The sequence below is a fragment of the Elaeis guineensis genome, chromosome 13 (genome assembly GCF_000442705.2).
Source record: "Elaeis guineensis isolate ETL-2024a chromosome 13, EG11, whole genome shotgun sequence".
In the NCBI taxonomy this organism is placed as follows: Eukaryota; Viridiplantae; Streptophyta; class Magnoliopsida; order Arecales; family Arecaceae; genus Elaeis; species Elaeis guineensis.
Genome location: NC_026005.2, coordinates 79,434,859 through 79,457,616, shown reverse-complemented (window position 1 = coordinate 79,457,616; position 22,758 = coordinate 79,434,859). Strand labels below are relative to the sequence as shown.

The window sequence follows — 22,758 nt, the reverse complement described above, 5'->3', positions numbered from 1 at the left end:
AGACATCGGGCACCTGATTCAGACAGACTGAAATAACGTTTACAGTCTTGTCACATTTTCCTGCTGCGTCTTGTTATTCTTCTCGCTGCTTTTGCTCATATCATGACCTAAAGACACATTTGCACTGTGCTGTTTTTGTTCTACTTGTACGTTTTGATAGTTTAATATTTATGAACATAAGAAGATATGCAATACTAATTATGAATAAAACGACACTTTTGGCTTTCATATTCTGCAACCAAATTAAGTTGTTATCTTTGTTCGAAATGCTCTCAAAGTTGCAGTATTGGTTTGTCTCTTCATTTCATTTCCTGTTTCTCAATAAAGTTACTTCATTATTGAAGAAGGTGAGTGTCATCATCTTCTCAAAGGTCCATATTTTTATGCTAGCTTGGCTGGGGGTGTCCCAAGTCAGCTGTACCCGCGTGGCTAGGTCCGATAACCCTCAAGTTTGGCACGGTTAGATTCTTATATTTCTAAAACCATCGCCCATGCTGTGGTAGAGCCTTTTAGACATTTGAGATATTGTATAAGGTATGAATTGATGCCCAATTTAATTAAAGCTAACAAGCGAGCTTGGTTGGGAACCAGGTTTGCTTGGAATTTAGTAGCGTACGTATCCTTGTTTTCTTCTCCTCGTTTTTTTTAAAAATAATTTTATTCTAATTGTTAAATTATAGCAGTCGAGCCATCGTTCTGTCTTTAAAAACCAATGTCTCGTGTCTTGCTTCCTGTGGTAGGGCTTAGCTGGATCCCGTATTTTCTGTACAAGTATGGTGGCTGCACGAGACGTGTTAATATATCCATGATATCTAAAATTGTCTGACTGTCGTGTTTTTGTCCTAGCTTTAAGATAAAGCATTTTAGGTCCTAAACATGTGTAGAATATTTGTGTTGAAAACTAGCTGAAGTCAGTGATCCAATTAATCTAGGAGTGTTTAGTTGGAGAAAGTGGAGATTTGAAATCGAAATCGGAATAGAAATGGATAATTCTCATTCCAATTGTTTGGTTGGGAGGAGTTTCATTTCGATTCTGATTTTAAGATGGAATGAGAATGACTCAATATATATAGAACTCAATCCCTACTCTCCTCTAAGAATTCAAATTTTCATTTCAATTTCGATTTCGATTTTGATTCCGATCACGAATCAAATACTTTGAAAAATTTGATCATTCCGATTTCGATTCCAAACTATTCTGATTTTCATTTTCATTCTAATTTCGGTTGCGAACCAAACATTTTTAGGACATATCATGGATAATCATATCCATGGTGAGCAAATGCGTGTATCCATTTATTTTGGGACCTTTTCCAGCCATTAGTTTCTCTCTAGAACCATATCTGTCTAGTTTTCCTAACTATTTTTGACCAATAGGATAACCGCTTGATTCATCATTTGTCTTGAAAGTTTGCGTGTTTGTCTGTTGGACAAATTTTCCCGATTACACGGTGGATAAGCGTCTATCGCATGTTTTTACAAGTCAAAAGAAACTTCAAGTCTACAACGGAATCGTTGATAACAATCAATCGTCTGATGTTTTTTATTTCAACTCAATCTAAGTCTGATCTCATGCAACAGTGCTAAAAATCGGCTTCTGTCATCTTGTTGGGATGTGATAAGTCTGAGTTGTCAGCATGCCACGTAATTATTACCTTAAAAATTGGAAGGCGATAACAAGAGAGGGTTATGTGTGAATGGCATAATAGAGCTGTTAGAGTTTTCCACCAGATATGGTTCTTATCGTTCGAAATCTATCATAGAAGAGTCGAAGTTTCGCATATCTTGGGATTCAATTCATTGATGTTCTCTTGTTGCCAACGAAGATTTTGGAAGTCTACAAACATCGAAAGTGGAACCAAAAAAATTGTTTACGTATCATGCATACTTATTTGGAAAACATTAAGTCTACTGCTCATCAACATTAATGTTGATTTTTATTCACTTAATCGTTTTTGATTAATACACGGAATTAGATAATTGATGGCAATAGTTTTTGCTTCTTTTCTTAAATCACTTTGATGTGATGTTACATGAGTGAATCAAAAAGGTAAAGCTTTTAGATTCTGCAACAACTTGGAAGGTCATTTAACATGACAGCTGTTATAATGGTAATTCTAATGGTTATGAAGGCCTCCTATTATATTGTGAATATTAATAACAGAATTTGAATGACAGTCGATATATTTTTGTTTGTCTTAACCATTCTATTCCTGAAATAATAACTGTTTTTTTTTTTTTGATGAAAAAAATAATAACTGTTAGTTGCATCTTTTGCTCTTTCATTTGGATAAGATAATATTTCTGATTTATTTCTAGAAAGAGTTCTTTTTTCTCCTCTTTCCAGGCATGCAGAGCCTCGAGCATTTGTTCTCATTATTTTTCGTTATAATTTTGTTAATGAATATTATAAAGCTATTTCTGTAACTGATTTTTTTTTTTTTTTCTTTGGAAGAAAAGGAATGGTATGGCCGTGTGATATTACGGCAGCGCCACGTGTGTTGGTGCTAGGCGCATGATTTGTTCATCCTAGGTTTCGTCCTATGAGGATGATGAGTGAGCGCAAATGCTCACGGGTGGTTGAATGGGGAGAACCCCGTCAAAGAGCACGTGTCCGAGGGTGTCGCTCTAAACGAGCGAGCCGCCGCACTTGGGCCATGGAGCTCCCCCGCACCAACGCGACACGTGTCCAGATCCGTGGCAGCTGTAGCCAGGTAGATCCCTCCCCTCTCTCTCTTTCTTCCTCCCGTGTCTCGACGCCTATAAATAAATTCTTTCTCGCACTCGTCCAGGGGAGGATTCACGGAGGCGCGCACGGTCCGGCGAGAAAGAGAGATAGAAAGGAAGAGAGAAGAAAAGGAAGAGAGAAAGATTAAAAAGAAACGAGGAAAAAGAAAAGAAGAAGGGGGCGTACGGGAGAAGCTTATTAGCGGCTGGTTCGTTCGGCTCCCCTCCTCCTACTGTTCTTTTGTTTTGTTTGTTAATACAAAAACGGCGGCAACGCCCGCCGGCCTTTCCGCCCTTTGTTTCTTGCACTTCTTTTTCTTTTCTTGTTTTTAGTCCCCACACTTTGTTTTCTTTTTTTTTTGCTTTTCTTTTCTTTTTCCCCTTTATCTCCATCCGTTTTCATAAATTTCAAGGAAGATGGGTCTCCACTGCTTCATCTCTCCCTAACTAACTTTCTCCTATCTTTTTAGGGATCTATCGTTCTCTGGGGTCTCTCCCTGGGCCTACCGCACGCGCGATATCGGTATCCGGAACCTGGTGGATTCTTCGATCCGCTTGCGTCTGCCTGTTCCTGGCACTTGAGAGAATAGAGAAGAACGAGAAATTTCGAGAAAGGTGATTCCGAATCACTGCTCGCTAGCTTTCTCGAATTAAAAATCCAGTCTTCTCTATCGGATTTCGCCGCTCGTATGCATTTTTTCCTTTCCAATTTTATGCGGAAACGCGTAGATTTGTATGCAGTACGCGTTGTCTTTTTTTTTTTTTTTTAATTTATTTTAAAGAATTCGTTTTTCATAATAGCGTTTGATGCTCTGTTTCTACCATATTACGAGGAGATGGGATTGGTTTCGGGAAGCTTGGGTTTACGATCTAATTTTCGATGGGGGATGTGATCCCGATCTGCTTTTCGTTTGGCTTTTAGGGATGACGATGATGGAAGGAGGAGCATCGTACGGGCCTTACTTCGACCCCGATTACGATTCTCTCATCGAGCGGATCCATCCCCCAAGGTCCCCTATCTCTCTCCCCTCCTACTTTAATCCCGCTTTGCTTTCCTTTGTTCTGTTCTACGGAGTAATCTACCGTTCTTTTTTAACAAAGTTTATTTAATCTGTGGTGGTGGTGATGATGATCCTCAATCCAGGGTTTGTATCGACAACGAGACGTGTGAAGGCTGCACCCTTGTCAAGGTACCCCTCGGCTTCCTCTCCCCGATTCCCTTTGTTTGTTTTAAATTTAATAATCTGGTGAGAGCGACGAGTCCCACTCTCGTCCCTGTTTGCCGAGCTCCCGAGGGTTCGGGTGGCGGCGATGACATCGCGAGAGAGAACCACGTCATTTTGCGGCTGTCGGATCTCTGCGAGAACCGGGGACATGCGGCCATACGTTACCTAAGGGCCAGGGGAACTCGGAGTCTTATTGGAACTTTGCTAGACGGTGATCTGCCACGTGTCATGTACCGGCCCTCCAGAAGCTGTCGTTTTATTTATTTATTTATTTATTTTGGGTAACATTTAATTATGTGGTTCTGTCGTTTTATTTATTTATTTATTTATTTTGGGTAACATTTAATTATGTGGTTTTAACCGACTTAGTAGTTAAAGTCTATCTGTGCCGGGAATTCACATTCTCCATCAATATCCGGCTGGATAGCGTAACGGATCTACCACGAGGTTTATCCATCAACGGGTGAATTCTTTGCCAAATGACCGCTATGTTTCTCACAATAATTAACTAATAATTAACTAGATTGATAAAAAAAACATAAATTATGCGGTCTCGTATTTTGGTGGTGATACGTCCACGAAGGCCGATATAGAAGCCCACCCGGAAAAATACATGGGTTTGTTATTAGAGAGATAGAAATAGTGAAACCCTTTGTGGGGTCTTGTTTTTGCGATTGATTGTTTCCGACTTCCCGCGTTCCAGGTGGACAGCGCCAACAGGCATGGGATACTGCTGGACATGGTACAGGTCCTCACCGATCTGGACCTCGTCATCTCCAAATCCTACATCTCATCCGACGGTGGATGGCTCATGGATGGTATACACCGTTACTTTCTCTGTGTCTATAGATATCAAACACGGAATCTACGTTTTGCATGTACGCCACCCGTTCGAGTTTCGCAACTGACTGAAATATGTATCCATATGTATATGGATGGTGGTGCAGTGTTCCACGTGACGGACCACCTCGGCAGCAAACTCACAGACCCCACCCTTGTCCGCTACATCCAGCAGGTATTATAAGCCTGTTGCACGATGCTTTTGTTTTGCTGCTTCTCGAACTGATGATGTGTGGCTGTAACAGTCGCTGGTGGCGGAGCGGAGTGGAGTGGGCCCCGGAGAGGTGCGGACGTGCCTGGGGAAATTGGTGGGCCCCGGCCACCAGCTGGCCTCAGAGCACACTGCGCTCGAGCTGACCGCCACCGACCGGCCGGGCCTCCTATCGGAGATCTCGGCCGTCCTCACCGAGCTCGCCTGCCACGTGGTCGGCGTCCACGCCTGGACCCACAACGAGCGCGCCGCTTGCATCGCCTACGTCGCCGACCGGGCCACCGGTCGGGCCATCACCGACACGGCCCGCCTGGCCCACATCCAGGACCAGGTCGACAGCGTCGTGGGGGCCCACCAGGGCCCCGGCGAACGCCGGTGGGTGCGGATGTTCGGCCCCTTTCCGGGCCGCGTCCACACCGAGCGCCGTCTCCACCAGCTGATGCGCGAGGACCGAGACTACGAGGCCGGCCCCCCTCCGCCGCCGGCCGACGCAGACCAGTTCGCGGCGGCCAACATCGAGGTGAGGAGGAACGGGTGGCCGTCCTCATCGTCGATGGGGATGGAGACGAGGGCGTCTATCGATAGCTGGATGGAGAGAGGGTACTCGGTGGTGAACATCAGGAGCCGGGATCGCCCCAGGCTCCTCTTCGACACGGTCTGCACCCTCACCGACATGCAGTACCTCGTCTTCCATGCCGCCGTCAGCTCCCACGGGCCTCTCGCCATCCAGGTATAATGAACTAATCATAGCATAAATAGATATGAACCCACTCAAGTCTCTACTGCCGGTCCCGTAATAACAAGGGATACTTGGTATCTATTATCTATATATTTGTATTACCGTTGGTACCGGGGCTGCTGCAGGAGTACTATATCCGGCACATGGATGGGTGCACCATTTTGGATACAGAGAGCGAGCGGCAAAGGGTCACCCGTTGCTTGGTGGCTGCCGTGGAACGGAGGGTCTCCCATGTGAGTTGAAAAATAAGATAAGAGGTGTTTTCGTGTTTGATGTTTGTGATCCAGAATTGAGAATAATACCAGCTAGAAACTGATACTTGGCAGGGACTGAGGCTGGATTTGTGCACCAGAAACCGACAGGGCCTACTGTCTGACGTCACCCGGGCGTTCCGAGAGAACGGCCTCTCGCTGACGAGGGCGGAGTGTACAACACGAGGGGAGACGGCGGTGGGAACGTTCTACGTCACAGACGCCCATGGGGGTGAGGTGGACCCAGAAAGGATGGAAGCCGTGAGGAGAGAGGTCGGTGGGAGTTTCAACCTGGAGATAAAGGAGAATCCTGGATGGCCGCCTGTTAAGACTAGCAAGGACCCGTCGCCATCCAGAAGAAACAACAATCCCGAGGAGGACCGTCCCAAGTTTTCCCTGGGTAGCCTACTATGGTCGCGCATCGAGCGATTCTCGAGTAACTTCGGGTCCATCAAATCATAAGATGGGACCCGCATTGTAGTGTATATATAAAATAAATAGTACCGAGCTACTTCTGACTCTACAAATGGTAGTACAGGTTTGTGGATATGTGACTTGGTATGAGAATTGGGATTTGCTTTGTACCACTTCGTATGCATTACTCTCTTCATCGTCGGCGTGTGGAAGTCTTGGATGAAATCCAGAAATTCCAATGAAAGTGTTGCTAGAGCTAGACTTGGAAAGAATAATCACCCTATGAAATTATACCCACCTACTAACGTTCTAGATTCAAAAAGGATAATAAATAAACCAAATGCAAGCTTAAGCAATTCCCCAAGGGAGGCGTTCACAAATTTGTTTATATTCCATATTTCACATACGAAACATTGACAAGTAATAAACTTCATGTACAGAACATCAGCAACATATGAATGGCACAAATAAAACCAGTGGTTTAAGACTGACGATATATATATATATATGTATATGATGCCGGACGCAATCAAATATCATCAACACTTGGCCAATCATTTGATTCCCCGTTAGTCTGCTGGATGATAGAATTTCCCTCCTTTGCCGAGCCCCCTGAGCTTTTGTCAACCAACATTGCTTTATCCTTTGGCTGCGAGTTGATTGTCTTGGACTCTGGTTTGGAGCTTGCAGGCACGTTTCTATCATCTTCTTCTTCTAGGTCACTAAATGACACATCTTCGTCATTCTCAAAAGGAATGGCGCTGGTTCCTGGAACGCCCATTTCTCCTGAATCATCTTCCAACCAGTCATCACCCTCATCATCAAATTTTTGAATGAAGATTTCTGAGGTATCACTAACATCTTTATGTGGTCGGACTGGCGGCTGTTCTTCAATTACAGACTTGTCAATAATTCTTGTGTCGGTTGTTAGAATAGGATGCTTTTCCGTCTCAAAATCTGCAAATGAGACAGAAGTCCCACCTTCTCGAGTCCTTGGTGATGTTGTTTCATAGATATCTCTTGATCCGGTGAACTGCTCCTTGAGTGGAACTGAGGTATCATCTCCTTTCCTGTATGATACATCTACCCTAGGTTTCTCTACTTCTGGCTTTGTCCGACTCTGCAACCTCTGTAACAACATTGCCCTGGCTTCCACAATCTGCATAAAACAAGAGGCAGTACGTAAAAAACCACAAATAAAAGAAACAGATCGCAAAAGATCTATTTTTCAATGGTAAATATAAAGTGGTAGCGGTGGTACTAAACCAAGAAATCATCCTAGATGTCAAACTCTCCAAATTATTTGTCATAGTCACACAAGTCAATTAAATGAAATTTAAGACACAGAATTCTTATGCATCCAATATGACCAACAAGCATATGAAAGTACACACTGTAACGAATATTATTGCTGCAATGTCAAGCTAAACACATCCAGAAAGCAAACCCCAACCCAGAGGCAAAAGCTCCAACTTGATAAACAGAAATCTAAGATCTGTTCATCCAAAACTAGCATTTCTAGTTCTGAAAACAGCACACTTAAAATCTGAAAACCATTTGTCAATCTAAACCATGAATCTACCCATCTTTGCCTATCAAAAGCAAGCTTAAAACAATCCGGAGTCTCAGTTAACATCTCTCCAAACTCTGCAACATCATTCAATCAGTTATGCATTCTGACACTCCTTTGGTGTACACCTAGTCAAACTAAAGACTTCCTCGTAGTCCAAGCCTTTGCAAGTGTTAACCCAGCAGTATCTTACTCCTCTTGGAATCCTCTCAGATGACCCAACCTCAAAGAAATCACCAGTATAGAGCTCAATACTCTTGGATACCATTTGCAGGATGGATGAAGGAGGAGATCCAGAAACCTCTACAACCTCTCTCATGTTCAAATATTTCTACCCATAAGCATACCAGCTAATACAGCAGCACAACTTTCTGCAAGATAAACCAAGCCTCAAAGATAATATCGACTCAGGACCCCTTTCAATTCCTCTTTGCAAGAGTAAGAACATTGGCAACGTTACTGATGGAATCTTCATTGTTGTTAAATCTTCTTCCATATCCTTGATGTTTAAATCCTTAAGTTCATTATCAGTTAACGTTCCTACAAATAATATGACCCTTTAAGACAATCCTTGAACCAATCCTCTAGTTAGCAGCACTTCTAACTGTTCAAGTAACAATAGGCTAGTTGAATATCAGAGCACCAATCATCAATCCAAAAATATAAAGAATTGCCTGATGAGACAGGAAACTTGTATCCTTTATAAAGGCCTAACCTTATAAATTAACAACGACCTTATGAATAAAGAAAAGAATGGCAACTTGAGTATGCATTCCCTCTTCTCAAATCTCTATATATTTATATTTCTGCCTTCCTGGCTACACTTTCTAGAGATTGTCCATGCACCAGCAATCACATAGATCTTGCTGTGAGATTAGTCAATTGTAGAGTCCCTATTCCTGCCACTCATTAGGATATTAGCTATTCGGACTCCTTGCTATTTAATAGGATGAACTATCATGTAGAGCCACATACTAGGTCTCTTCATAGTTGAGCATCAAAATGAACCATAAAATTTTGAAAATGATTTCTTTTTAAAACCAGCTAAACATGATTGCAACTTGCTAGCAATTGTTGTTACATATACACCAGCCCTCATAGATAAATATACATTTTTTGGATTGTCCAAACAAAGACCTATTTAATGAAACTAGTGAAATATAATAACAATGACTATCCAGAGGAGAAATCAATCCTCTAATGATGTCATTAAACTAAAGCTTCTCATCAGAATTTTTCTCAAGTTACTTTGATTCATCAACTGCTCAATAAATAAATAAATAAATAAATAAATAAAAACGAAAACTGGTAACCATCCAAACCATCCATTCCTTATTCATATTAGCTGAGTCCATAGTTTACACCTGCTTCCAAGGATTTCTATTGTAAAGGAGCTGTTGTCTCCTCTCCTCAAAATCCATGTTCAGCTGCCAACTGGTTTCAGCAATAGCATACAACTACCCCTCATAAGGCTCTAAAATAAGTTAATCCAAACAAAAGATAGAATGTCTTGCAGGGCTTGAATAATTCATCAAGTGTACTAGGTTTCATATATCCAGCTTGCTGATGTAAAGTAACAGAACTATCACTAGCTGTCTGAAGTGCAGGCTATCAACAGTTCTACGTTCATAATGTACAGATCCGCAACAAGTTGTCAAGGTTGTTAATATGCGTATCATGTTGACTTTTCATCCCTTTTATTGATATAGATTACCTTGATCACAGATGAAATTTTAAATCGAAAAAGTCACCTTTCTTTAAATTTAATGGTTTGGTGGTGTTATCTGCTTTCTTCAAGAGAACCAAGTTCGTTCAACTTTTTCAGCCCACTCTTCCACCTCAGGAGTGTCAGTTCAGGTCCAACCTCAAAAAGAATTGAAGAATTTCTCATTCTTAATGAAATTCAAAAGGTTCTCTGGTCCTTTTTTTATAAACCTCATTATGTTACAAATTTGTCACCTTATTGTTGGAGAGTTGAACCACTTCTCCCAATTGATCTTGCCACTACACAACCAATTTGATGCACAAGAATGTTGTAACTAGGACCCCTGTTTGATATTTGACCATTTGGATAAGAGTTCTTGATTCAGAATATGTTCCAACTAAAATAAAAATCAGACCAAAGGAAGAGAGTATTAGAAAAGAATATATAGAATACTAAAAAAATGAATGGAAAACCAGATTTCATGGGGTCTGATGACATTCATTTTTTGTGCCAACCAAACTTAAGTTCCTAATCCTATTTTATTTCTATCATGTTATATAAATCTTGCTTGATGTCTTGCACTGCCAAATCTACTCTGTTAACCACTGAAAATAACTCTATCATGCCCCAGAGATACTCTTTTGTCAGCATTGTTCTCCCCAACTTTTCAAGAGCCCTTTTTCTCCCCTGCCAAGTCTAAAATCAGGTTTCTCTGGAAAAATTATCTCCTCTGTCAATTTTCATAGGCTTTATGTACAAGTCATACATCTTTTCCATTATCACCCCTTAACTTTCAGTTATTGAGTATAACAGAATTAAACTGTTCAGTGTTCATGACCCTGGGCACTATAGTTGAGGAGTCTTCCATTGCATCAACAGTCTTCTTCACCTTTCTTTCAGCTTATAACTTGCTCTCACCTACTAAAAGCGCATAGACTTATGCATATTGTCATCCAACCACTCTTATGCTATCTTGGTGGAAATAAGTAATTACGTATACAAGGGCATGGTATTTATATTTATTAAATCATAAGCCAAAACAAGAATCACTTATAAACAGCACATGGATTGAGTAGCAATGAAATGTTTCATATGCTAAGATTTTAAAATATATTTAAAAGATAATATCATATCAAGTATGTTAACATCTATGTTTCATAAAAGATAATGTGTAAACATGGTTATACAGTCTAAATTACCACATTAAATCTACAAGAGGGTTCAAATGGTGCTACACACATATTGCATAAATATTTTAATTCTCCATAAACCCATTTTACCCTCCTAGCTTCACATAAAAATAATTACAAACTACTGGAAATTGTTTAAGCTACACTCTAATATTTCATGAGTAAATTCTATAATTATGGCTCTATGTAAAAGTCAGCGATCCAACAGCCACAGAATAAGATATTTGATTGAATCGAACCATTAGAACAGAAAGGTAATTGATTATATTTTAATAAAAAATATACTGGTTCATACATACTATTATCTAATGAAAACAACTGGGCCTTTGTTCATGTTAGAATCCAGTACATGAAAATATTTATATGGGGAACCTTTAAAAAAATTTGGCTTAAAGTAGGAAGATATTGCAAATATGATCAAACCCCAAATTGATGGGGTAAAACTTTGCTATTTATGTTGTATAGAAACAAGATGAATGCTATTAGACAATATACAGAAGGCAAGTTCAAACAATTGCAGTCATGACAAATCTCAAGCATGAGGTATGTAGTTGGTAAGAGCCAAAAAAAGGCTCCATGAAAAACCAAACTCCAAATTGCATATGAGATCAGATGGGATACCAAGATCCAAAATGAGCATACCACATTCAAGGACCATTTACGGTAATCCATGTATATATGCATTGATGGCAATGTTTTATAAGAAATATGCTATTCCATGTTAAAAGGTTAAAGTGCTGACAGCTGAAAAGCATCGTGATAAGCAAATGAGACATTATGGGATTAGCAAACTTACTTGAGGTGTTGACAAAAGCTCAGCATCATGCTTATTGAGTCTGGGATGCAGAAGCACGAAATAAATTTTCCAAAAGCACCCTTCACTCATATGGGTTGGGCAGAGTTCAATCCTCAAAGCTGCTAATCTTGGTGCAAGGCGTTCCACAGCAAGTGCATGCTCTTGTTGGACATCAGACATATCAAAATCTTGAAGACAGCAATATTATCAGATGTAAGAAGCTATAGAGAACAAAAATAAAAGCTGAAAATTCTTCTGATTGAAGATTTTTTTTCCCTTGAAAATTTTAACTTTTTTTTTTGTGGGGGGGGGGGGATGGGCTCTAAAATTCTAGCAAAAGAATGTTATACCATCCACTGAAAATTTAAAACAAAAAATGTGCAACTAAAACAAAGATTACTTATTGATCGATCAAATGGGAAAACATAAAGGTGGTGAGAGTACAAAGGCTAAAATGCTGTGCATATCAAAATTTATCAAATTCTAATCAAGACATAACATACTAAGAATGTAAAGAACTACAATATCTGAAAATCATTATCATCTTTGAAAGGAATATTGTTATGCATAGTATTCACCATCAACTGGACATTCCCTGAATCAATTAATATAAAACCCATTTGCTATAAGTTTATCTCTGAAAAGAGAGGTCATCTTTGGCATTCTACAACAAAAATAATTTTGCACAGTGCCCCAAATATATGGTATGCTTGTTAATATATTTATATTTGTATTTACCAGGACAATTTTTTTTTATCAATGCATAAAAAGCTAATGTTGTTTTTCCTAATGGACTTCAATTTGATCAAATTTCCTCAAGTTTTCAAATTTAAGGCTAGCACATTCAAAATCAAAAACAATACCATCTGACCTACTATTTTATAAATCTGGAGAAGCATATACTTGATACTTATTGTGTAAAGCTTAAGCAGAAGTCATTTGGTAAAAAGTTAAGCATCTTATGAACACTATTACCTGGAAACTCTGTTTTTAAGCAGTCAGAAAGTGTTGCCACTTCAAGACATGACATGACATGGCTTGACACTCCACCTTCAAGTGTTCTACTGACTTTAGCAACAAAAAAAAAAGTCCTAAGCACTATTTTTTGGAGTGTCATGCCGATGACAATGTTTTTAGTGCAGGACACTTTTAACGAAGTATCCTTAAGAATTTTTGTGCTGGATTTCTAATATAAAGTTATCAAGATTACATGGACATGTTAAACAAATAATAATTATTGTTTGAATATAAGGTTATTGCAATTATATGAACACTTTAAGTGAAACATCATCACGTTTGAACTGCAAATATATCATAACTGGTTATCATTTTAAGTATCTTAACACATCTTAACTGAATCTGGAAAAATAAATCAAACAACTTGCAAACTTGTGGCTATTCCATTAGTTTATCTGTTAAATAGGATCTATAATTGTAAGTGCTTCTTTTTTCTTTTTTAAATGAGCATCATTAGATACAAACACACCAAATATATACATGAACACTTGCACAAATACATACACACAATATATGTATGCCATTTTCTTACACCTAGATTTTTGGAGGCTGCCGTGTCAGATACTTGAGGATACTCAGACACTTGGCACCCATGCCAAGTGTCTAGGTAATCCTGCTTATCAAGCAAAAACCAATGAACAAGTTTGATCATAAAGAGAAACCCCAGCAGCAAAAGCACAAACAAGAGCACATTAATGACCGTATGGCATTATCACTTCATATAATGCATAACAGTATATATAAAATAAATCTTTATGAAAGTGTTTCAGTCTAACTTGTTTGGTTGCAAGTTATGCTTTGCTCTAACTTGTGCTCTAACTTATGCTTTGGGATTCTAAGATACATAGAGGGTTTTTTGCCAACCAGAAAAGCATTAGTAGCTTAACCTCGAACCCCACCACTAAAGCTAGATGCTTCTAAAAAGAAACAACTAAAATTGATTTTTGAATAATGAATCAAAATTAGATCATTTCTAATACATTTGATTTATAATATGCAAGCTTCCTTGGAATATTAGTTTAAATAATTCAATTTCCCATCATCTTTATTCAATTTCACTCAAAAGGACACAATTATTTAAGCATTCTGTCATTATTTTATCTCAATCCCACCCCCATTATTCCTAAATCTACCAATCTGAACAACAGATAACAGTATGAAAACCAGATATCTAGTTCATGAGATCATTAATTTTTCATGCCTAAAGAGTGAACAAAATTAGACAACCTCATCAAAATCTACCCTGGTGATAAGAAGAAGCTTGTAAATTGATCAGTGATAAACAATTCCAGATTGCTTTGCCATAAGATATCAATACCAATACAAATACACAGTTCTCTAGAAATGTAATCCAATTGAAGCCTATATTAGCTTAACCCTATCAGTGGAGAAGGGGACAAGAGAAGAAGACAAACCATCAGAATCTTCGTCGTCAGCCAACAATGGGAAATCCAGCCATGTCTCCGGATGCATGGAGATGTTCCTCGCAAACGCCAACACCTCCTCCGTAACACCAACAGCATCCCTGCCAAGCCTCCCCTCAGACTCCTCGATCTGCTCCTCGTCCTCTTCGGATCCAAATGGGAGAAAGGTGGAGGCAATCTTGGAGATCTCCGACACCGCCTTGTGGCCGGATAGCCTGGATATTCCGGACCTGAATCTCCCTCCGATCTCGGCGAAATCACTCCGGATTCCCGTGATCGCCTGAGATTCTGCGAACTCCGACTGATCCACACCCTCGGAGGCCGCCGGATCGGACTGGCGATCGCCATCCGACGTGGAGGAGGGGATTGGGGGGGGAGGGGCGAGGAAGTTGGCGACGCCCCAGAATTGACGACTTAGGGTTTTGGTAAGCTCCGAGAGATCCTCTTTGACGCCTCGGCCACCGCTTTCTGGATCGATCGGAAGGTCTTGTTCTCCTTTTCCGTCTTCTCCCGTCTTCACCGCTCCGCCCTCGTTGGCGTCTCCACCGTCGTCATCGACGCCACTGCCACTGCCGCCGCCGTGGCGGAGGTCGGACCTCAGGGAGTTGGCGAAAGACCTCGCGAGCCACGACATTGTTGCGCTCTTCTCCTCCTATCTGAAAACGACTCAACAACGAACGAGTATTATGGAGTGCTAAATGACGATCCCCTGATTTCGAAGAGTGGTGTGTTGTTACCAAAAAGAAAAAGAGGGTGGTATTTCAGGTCGGTGGTTAAATAAAACAAAATAAAATAAAATTATTCCGATCCCACGCAAGCTTTGGGATAATACATGATCCCTTCAAACGTTTGAAAAATATATATATAATCTCTTAATCAAATATAAAAATTTAAAATTTAAAAATATAAAAATATAAAATATTTTAAAATTTATATAGATTAGATAATGATGCGATTATTAGTTTATTTAACAAAAAAATATTAGTAGAGTTTATATATATATAAAATAAAAAATTATATAACAGAATATATATTTTTAAAATATTAAAAAAAATCTATAATTATCTTGAACTTCAAAAAAAAATTATTATAATTTATTTAAAAAAATAAAAGATGAAAAGTTCAAGCAGGGACATGAATGATACATTATATAGGCTCCAGCCAGTCTAGACTTCGGGCCTAGAAGTGGAACCTGACCCTTATACTTCAATTTTTTTAAATAATTTTTAATTATAATAGATTAAAAATTTTTAAAAATATTTAAAAAATACTGTACATAAATAATTAAATATTTTAATACTAATCTTGATATTCGAAAATAATATACTCTAATAATCTAGGATTGGAAAAAAAAATCATGATGGGCCAAGCCCAGGCAGTCAGGCCTATGTAATGAACAAACTTGTTTTTGAAGCTTGATCAGGCCTCGGGGGCGTACAACATTGGCCCAAACCTGCCCAACTAGGTGGCCCATGAACAAATGTAGACGAGAATAAATATTTTATATTAGTTTCTAAATGTAAAAATGATGATTAGATGATAGAGATCAGATGAGTTTAATTACACCTCTAATCATAGTCGCACGTCAAGTTCTAGCATTGCACAGGAAATCCTTGCCCGTGTTGCCATGAATTTGGCTCATGCATGACAGCGATATATTGGAGGCTTACTTCGAACCATAAGAATGATTCCTCTGATCCTGAATACAAAGATTATATAGTGCTACACCATGAAATTGAAGCTAGGGGCTGCCGAAGTGGGTGCGAGCTCATCCGATGCTCTTTTTGATTACTTTTTCATGATGGTTGTTTGGCATATCTATCAAAAAATGAACAACGTTGTGGATTGAATAGCTCATTTATTACAGATCATATCAAGATTGATGATGACGACATGGAGATGTGTGTCTATGAATATTTTGTGAGATTTTATATGCTGATTTTTTGAATTGTATTTGCATCAAAGTGATGTCACCATCTTTTTATATCAAAAAAAAAAAAAAATGAAGAAGAAGCGGCAGCAGCAGCTAGGGCTGTCGATGGGCCGTCGAGATTTGACCGGATGTGCTGAGGTTGATGAGTTGATCACTAGGAGCGTCACTAATGGTCTCCCGCTTGATGGCTTCAACAAGGTCTCGAGATCCACCATTCCCCAACCCCCCCGCTCCTCCATTCCCTACACTATGCCCTTCCAGCCACATTGCAATGAACAGTGACCTCCCTTTCCGATGCCTCCCGTATCCTCCTCCGCGAGTGCTCCTGCCCCCTTGAATGCTTCTCCGCAGCCCAACCTACCCAAACGCGATCCAACACTACCATCTCCTCTCCAATCTCCATCTTTTCACCATTATTTTTGCTGCAACTGTTGATATACTAACATCCGAAGTCCCCTATCCTTGGATCACCCAGGGCATTGCCGCCTACTGCCTCCTCTCCCCATCCTTTCATCTCCTCTCAACTTGCCCTTCTTCTCGTACTCTCACCCTTCGTGGCCTTTGTCGTTGTCCACCACCCTAACACCCAAACGAGTCGGCGATTGGCCTCTTCCAAGTGGACCAGGTTCATGTACGGTGCATAACTGACAACTCTCATTTTATCTTGAATTGTTTAAATGGACGTTGGGGTTTAATGTGGCGAGACTGGGCAGGTGCATCCAATAATTAGAGATCCGAACGACGATCCTCTGGTTTTAGCCCCGTAGGAGGGTTTAATTGAACTTGGCTCCTACGATCCCCATGGTCCTCCTCTCGCGTTCCTCTTTCTATTTCCCTCCCGACGATATGCTACTCCGTCACCGCCTCTTAAGCCTCCACTCCTTTGCGACATCCTTCGCCGCTTCTCCTCCCGCGCCTCGCCCCTCCACCGCCTCCTTCCGCCGTTCTCTCTCCCTCTCCGCCCGGCTGAAACCCGCCAACTCCCCCCCTCCCAAACGCTCCGCCGCCGCCCGGCCGCCCGCGGCGGATGAGCTCGTTCGGACGGCCCTCTTTGTCCCGCCGGGCGTCCCCCGGGAGGAGGTCACCCCCGACATGTTGCTTTCGGGGTCAAACATCGTGTTGGGTCCCTACGCCGGCCATGCGCAGATCAAACAGGTGGAGTTCGTAAAGAGCAGCGCGCGGGCGCGTGACTGCCCCAAGGACGACCGCCCTGAGTTCGCGATACTTGGCCGCTCCAATGTCGGAAAGTCGTCCCTCATCAATGCTCTCGTCCGCAAGAAGGAGTTCGCCCTCACTTCCAAGAAACCAGGTCCACTTCTTCTCTTAATAGCCTGTTCTTTGGATTGGAAACCCGGTGTCATGCTGCTCTGAAGGATCTGTGCGAGTTCAATGCCTCCCACAGCTTGCCGATTGGCATGTTTGTGCGACCATGGTTACATACGCTTAGAGGAGCTTTCAAACTTATAATTGATCTCAGAGCAGCATAAAAGAAGCTCCTTTTTGGCAGTTACTGTTATATTTGCTTGTTTATTAGAGCTTCCTGGTTCCGTTTCTAGCTTAACTTGGATGTGATAATCAGGTTTATGGCTGATTATGGGTTTTTGAGATTGTATTGGTTTGGGAGTTTTGATCTTTTACAATGCTTCTTTGTATAGGCAAAACCCAACTTATCAATCACTTTTTGATCAACAAGAGTTGGTACATTGTCGATTTGCCTGGTTACGGGTAAGCATCTCTGTCTTGGCTCTCCAAGTGTTTCTACAACTTGCATGTCAACTGTTTGTTGGTTGGTCTATGACAATAAATTTCTAATAATGTTCATGTTTCCATTGCTTATGTGAACAGATTGGATAAATCTTTCGCTAGCATGTTTAGGTTCTAGTTGTTTCATGGTGCCTTTGTGGATAAATTTTGACCCACGTGCCTCAAAATGTATGCATGTAGGACTGGGTATACCTTGCAGGGTATATTGATTGGGAAATCCAACATGCCAACTAATGGTTATAACGCACCTTCATGAAGGTAAAATAGGGACAGCAGTAGCTTCAAGTGCATGAGTTAAGAATTAATGATCTTAGAATATGATGGGAAGTGAAAATGTTTGAGTGCTGGCAAATAACCATGCATTTTGGAAACAATAAGTAAATAAATAAATAAAATCCCTAGAAGCATCTGACTAAATAACTTGTTGGTAGTCACTTCTGGATGAGAAGATAACGGAAGAATTAATTTGTATAATTCAACATAGTATTTGATGAAGTTGTTAACAAAGACCGATATATGTTTATATTAATATACACTTCTGAATGAGGAGGTAAAAGAATTTTTGATTCAAGGATCAGGTTAGCAGTATAATATGTTGGAAGAAAGTGGAGCAGGGATGGAATTGGATATATGAGAGAGAGGATAAGCAAGGGGTCATGAAAAGTGAAATGAAACAAGAACACTTAAAAAGCCTTTCAATAAATGGAGTTATACCTAATAAATCATTTCTGAAAGTGATGTTGTTAATGTTTGTAAAGTAGATAATTAGTATGTAATTTAAGATATGAAAGATAATGTGTACAGTTGTACCTAAATTAGTTATTGTCAACTGTAATTTAGATGTAATTGAGAGAGGACAAGGGACATTCTAATAAGCATTTGAATGCTCAGAACCATCTCATGGCATAATTCCAAGAGAAACAATGGCAGTCATAATGGTTGATTACTGATGCAAAGGACAGTTGGTATATAAGCTCCATGACACTTTTCAGATGTGCCTTATCTTTATAAAATCTTAGTCCAGCTAATAAGTTTTGTTTATGTTCATTTGCATCTAAAAATTCTGGAGGAGCTTTGTAGTGTGAGGCCCACTCTCTTTCTTAGGATGGCATGCCGTAACAAATGCTTCTAGGAGATTTTTCTTTTTAGGCACCTGATATGAACTTCAAGTGGTGCTCATACATGACCAACACCTTGTGGCATGTGATTTTAATGTGATAGATTACTTATACAAGCATTCTGTCCATTGGTCTGGAATGGACATGAAGGATCTGATGGTTGTTTTTGCTGCCATTAAGGTCTGTGATGGTTTTCAAGGATCATTTAGGAAGTTTAGGATTTGATCTGAACTTTTGCTTATCTGAGCTTGGATGTGGAGGCTACTGCAACAGCTCTGCCTTAAGCTCTCTCCTTGCTCACATATCTTGATTCATTAGTGCTGCCTTGAGTGTTCTTTAGAAGCCTTCCCATTTGATCACGATATCTATATCATTCCCTTGCAACCTAGCAGGTCCATTCTTTAGAAGAAACACTGCCTTCATGTGATCATCTATTCAATTTCCTTTTTAAAATCTTTTTTAACAAAAAAAATATTGTCAGAGCACTGCACATGGTTTCATGTTGATGTGATACCGTGATTAAGCCACAAGCATAAGGTGTCAATGTCGACACTAAATGCTTATTAGGAACAAAAGATATTTTACTGATGCCATCTGTAAAGCTAGGCTAGGCCATATGCACAAGGGCTCGTATTATTCTTGTATAAACTGAATGCTTATGAAATTTGGTCTTAAAGATTATAAATCTGGGTATATTAAATATTTTGCTATAATCTCATAAATGATCCTTTTGTTTTTTGATGCTTAAAATTTTACCAAGGTCTGGGAGTTTGTCTTGATTGTGTGAGAAAAAAAAAATCCTCTGTGGGCATTTCTTTTTATTTTTATTTTCTGAGTTAACTCTCAGATCCAAATTACGAGGAACAAGACCAAAAATACTTGGCTTGTTGGCAATCTCAATAACCTCTTGATTATATGACTCTGTTCATGTAGGTTTGCAAATGCTTCTCAATCTGCTCGAACAGATTGGTCATCATTTACTAAGGGTTACTTCTTAAACCGGGATACCTTGGTTGCTGTCATGCTGCTCATTGATGCCAGTATTCCACCTCAGCAAATTGACCTGGACTGTGCTAATTGGCTTGGCCGTAACAACGTATGCTAATTCCATACTCTCTTTTACCAATTTGTCATGATTAACTTAGTTGTCTGGTTGCAAGTGGTTCCATGCACCCATGCGTTTGTCCTTTTCATGTAATGTTTCAGATTGGAATGACTTTTGTTTTCACCAAGTGCGACAAAATGAAGGGTGGTAAAGGAACCCGGCCTGAAGAGAATATCAAGCAGTTCCAGGATTTGATTAGTAAGTACTACAAAGAACCTCCGCCATGGATCATGACCAGCAGCATCACAGGATTAGGCCGAGATGAACTACTTCTCCATATGTCACAGTTGAGGAACTACTGGGATAATAATGAGCTAGATTAAAGTGATGCTTAATGCTGCTGGAGTTGCATCTCTAACCAGATCACTTTGTATATGAAGTTGTGGATGTGAAATATAATTAAACCCACTGGTATAGAGTATTGAGGAAACTTAGAATCAATCACTTTCTTCCTACTTAATTTGTTGATGCATCTTAAAGCTAAATGTTGTTCTTCAAATGACATCAATAAATCCAGTTATTTTAGTACAGGAGGTTGGAGTTAAGCAGCATGTTTTTTTTTTTTTTTGGTACAAAAGAGAAGCTTTATTTATGATGGACAGAAGGATACAAAGAAGGAAGCAAACCAGGTAGCTATATACACAAAAGAGCAACCCTGATGGAACTATAAAAAGACAAAGGAACACAAGGAAGTATACAAAACGGCTAATTGCCTAAAGTAGCCAGGAGAAGATGTATATATGCAGGTGCAAAAGTAAATATATAACATAAGGTAGATAAGCCAAAACTGAGCACTCGAGGAAAGAACAGCCAGTAACATTAGTTTGCATGATGACTGTTGATGAAGTCCAGGCGCAGCACATATATTCACGTAGGTGTCTGAAGTAGTTAACAGCAACAGAATAGATGACAGAGCCAGCTTTAGGAAAGAATGTGGTATGTTGAAATGTATATTCATAGTAACCTTAGTTGCAGCTGAAATATACATGTTGATGAAGACCAATTATAGCAGTTATATCTTTGTGAGTGTATGAACCATGTACCATCAGTGTTGAAGATGAAGCATCCAGTGTACAAATATAGAAAGAAATGTGTGCAGCAGCCTACTCTATGAAAGAAAAGCTTGGTATAAAAATTATATTGATGAGTGACTAGTAGAAGCAAGTGGAACTGAAATGTTGAAGAAGACCATATATAGTACTTTATCTTTGTATATTGTTGTATCCTTGTAATTGTATAGACCATAATTCAGCAAAATAATAGATGACATCTCCAATGAAGCAACATAGGAAGAAGTCTGTGCGGCAGCCATCCCTAAAAGACACTATCAACTGATGAAATGTGAATGGATTGTTACGCATTAAAGATTGTTGGCAAGCAGTTCGAAAACTAGAGCAGAACAAGCAACCCAAAAAGGCATATAAAGCATAGCAACCCAGTATGTGTGATGAAGTCTGAAATATCTGAATCCAAGCAGATACAATAGTTGCACATGCACATGGAGCCTGGCACCAATGTACTGTATGAACCTTGCATTGGAAACAGCAATGAAGAGGAATTTGCAGTTGTGGAAGAGAACAAAATAATAGAATGATCCTGTTTGAAGGTGTGAGTGTGATCCGAAACGTAAATTGTAGTGGCATAACTCAAGCCTCGCAATTGTGAGAGTAATGAACCACATCAAAGTAAAAGGCATCAAATACTTAAAACACACTACGCTCCCACGCCTTGGATGATAAACCTGCAACAATTTAGTCTACACCGCAGTCTGCAAAAGATTAGAAAATAACTGAGCCACAAGGATAAATAGATAAAGAGAAAGTGGGCATCCTTATTTAATTCTGTAATAACCTAAAAAAAAAACAGAGACAGAGAAACCTCGCACGCTATGCGCGTAAGGCAGGGGAAGGAAGACTCGCATCGGAGTCTTCCTCTTCTTCGTTTCCAATTGGCAGAAGGGATCCTAGGGCAGCCAAACCCTAGGATCTGCAGTCTATAAAATGCCCCTCCCCCTCCTAGCCACCTTATCCCGGAACCCCTTCCATCGCCGTCAAGAAATCTTTTGATTCTTCCTTGATTTTTCCATGAAGGATCTCTGGGATTTTTCCGACAAATCGGTCGTTCGATCCCACCAGAGCCCAGATAAGGCCGAGATCCTCCTCTTTCCTTTCTTCTGCTCTGAAATTAGGTCCCCATAGCTAGGGTTTTGGCCGGCGAGGTGCCGGATTTATGTGGAACAGGGTCGTCTCTGTTCTTCTTTCTTTCTCCCTTCAAGCCGGCCACCGTTACCGGATATAGGCGGCGCTTGGGCAGCCGAGGCGTGCCGTCGGGGTCTGCCGGTGTCAGGCGGGGGGTTGCCGCCGTCGTCGGTGGGCCACACCATGGGTGGGGGGTCGGCTAAAGCCATCCACCCTGCTTTCCGAGAAGAGAAGAAAAACGAAAAAATAAAAAAATAAAAAAAAAAGAAAAAAAAAGAGAAAAAAATTTTTTTTTCTCTCTCTCTCTTCCCTACGTTCTCTCTCTATTTTCTTTCTCTAAAATTTTCTTTCCCATGAATTTATCTTTCTTTAGATATTTTATGGACCAGCAAAAAATTCTAGGTATTTAAGTTGATTTAACTGATTTATTTTAAAATATTACTGTGAATATATAGAAGGGCAAATCATTGAACAGGAGGATATTGAATAGAATTTTGACATCCAAATCATAATCTAATAAGTTCAGTTTA

General features: G+C 40.0%; 3 protein-coding genes across 6 annotated transcripts; 2 read left to right on the top strand and 1 right to left on the bottom strand.

Annotated features, from left to right (window-relative positions):
• The first annotated feature begins 2,792 nt into the window (after nt 1–2,792).
• LOC105055860 (ACT domain-containing protein ACR1) lies at nt 2,793–6,581 on the top strand. 4 transcript variants are annotated; one of them, XM_073247908.1, is made up of 9 exons: nt 2,793–2,936; nt 3,198–3,342; nt 3,650–3,737; nt 3,872–3,917; nt 4,657–4,771; nt 4,901–4,968; nt 5,039–5,734; nt 5,869–5,976; nt 6,070–6,581. In XM_073247908.1, the coding sequence occupies exons 3-9, from the start codon at nt 3,652–3,654 to the stop codon at nt 6,454–6,456; spliced, it is 1,506 nt and encodes a 501-aa protein (XP_073104009.1). In that variant the 5' UTR covers nt 2,793–2,936; nt 3,198–3,342; nt 3,650–3,651; the 3' UTR covers nt 6,457–6,581. The 4 variants fall into 4 exon arrangements, with proteins under 4 accessions (XP_073104009.1, XP_073104010.1, XP_073104011.1 ...); XM_073247909.1 differs by lacking the exon at nt 3,198–3,342; XM_073247910.1 differs by lacking the exon at nt 3,650–3,737.
• A 159-nt stretch (nt 6,582–6,740) lies between these two features.
• Nucleotides 6,741–14,841, bottom strand: LOC105055858 (uncharacterized). Its single transcript, XM_010937864.4, has 3 exons — nt 14,102–14,841; nt 11,670–11,857; nt 6,741–7,567 (listed from the first exon to the last, which is right to left on the bottom strand). The coding sequence occupies exons 1-3, from the start codon at nt 14,742–14,744 to the stop codon at nt 6,938–6,940; spliced, it is 1,461 nt and encodes a 486-aa protein (XP_010936166.1). The 5' UTR covers nt 14,745–14,841; the 3' UTR covers nt 6,741–6,937.
• Nucleotides 14,842–16,278: 1,437 nt separating this feature from the next.
• On the top strand, nt 16,279–20,490 carry LOC105055857 (GTP-binding protein At2g22870). The gene is made up of 4 exons (XM_010937863.3): nt 16,279–17,352; nt 17,699–17,768; nt 19,859–20,021; nt 20,132–20,490. The coding sequence occupies exons 1-4, from the start codon at nt 16,845–16,847 to the stop codon at nt 20,351–20,353; spliced, it is 963 nt and encodes a 320-aa protein (XP_010936165.1). The 5' UTR covers nt 16,279–16,844; the 3' UTR covers nt 20,354–20,490.
• Nucleotides 20,491–22,758: the final 2,268 nt, after the last annotated feature.

Coding starts and splice junctions, on each gene's coding strand:
- LOC105055857 (XM_010937863.3), top strand. CDS start 16,845: ATGGTCCTCCTCTCGCGTTCCTCTTTCTATTTCCCTCCCGACGATATG. Junction 17,353..17,698: donor CCTCACTTCCAAGAAACCAG/GTCCACTTCTTC, acceptor TTCTTTGTATAG/GCAAAACCCAACTTATCAAT. Junction 20,022..20,131: donor ATTGGCTTGGCCGTAACAAC/GTATGCTAATTC, acceptor GTAATGTTTCAG/ATTGGAATGACTTTTGTTTT.
- LOC105055860 (XM_073247909.1), top strand. CDS start 3,652: ATGACGATGATGGAAGGAGGAGCATCGTACGGGCCTTACTTCGACCCC. Junction 3,918..4,656: donor AAGGCTGCACCCTTGTCAAG/GTACCCCTCGGC, acceptor CCCGCGTTCCAG/GTGGACAGCGCCAACAGGCA. Junction 4,772..4,900: donor CGGTGGATGGCTCATGGATG/GTATACACCGTT, acceptor ATGGTGGTGCAG/TGTTCCACGTGACGGACCAC.
- LOC105055858 (XM_010937864.4), bottom strand. CDS start 14,744: ATGTCGTGGCTCGCGAGGTCTTTCGCCAACTCCCTGAGGTCCGACCTC. Junction 11,858..14,101: donor TGACGACGAAGATTCTGATG/GTTTGTCTTCTT, acceptor GCTGTCTTCAAG/ATTTTGATATGTCTGATGTC. Junction 7,568..11,669: donor AGCTTTTGTCAACACCTCAA/GTAAGTTTGCTA, acceptor TGTTTTATGCAG/ATTGTGGAAGCCAGGGCAAT.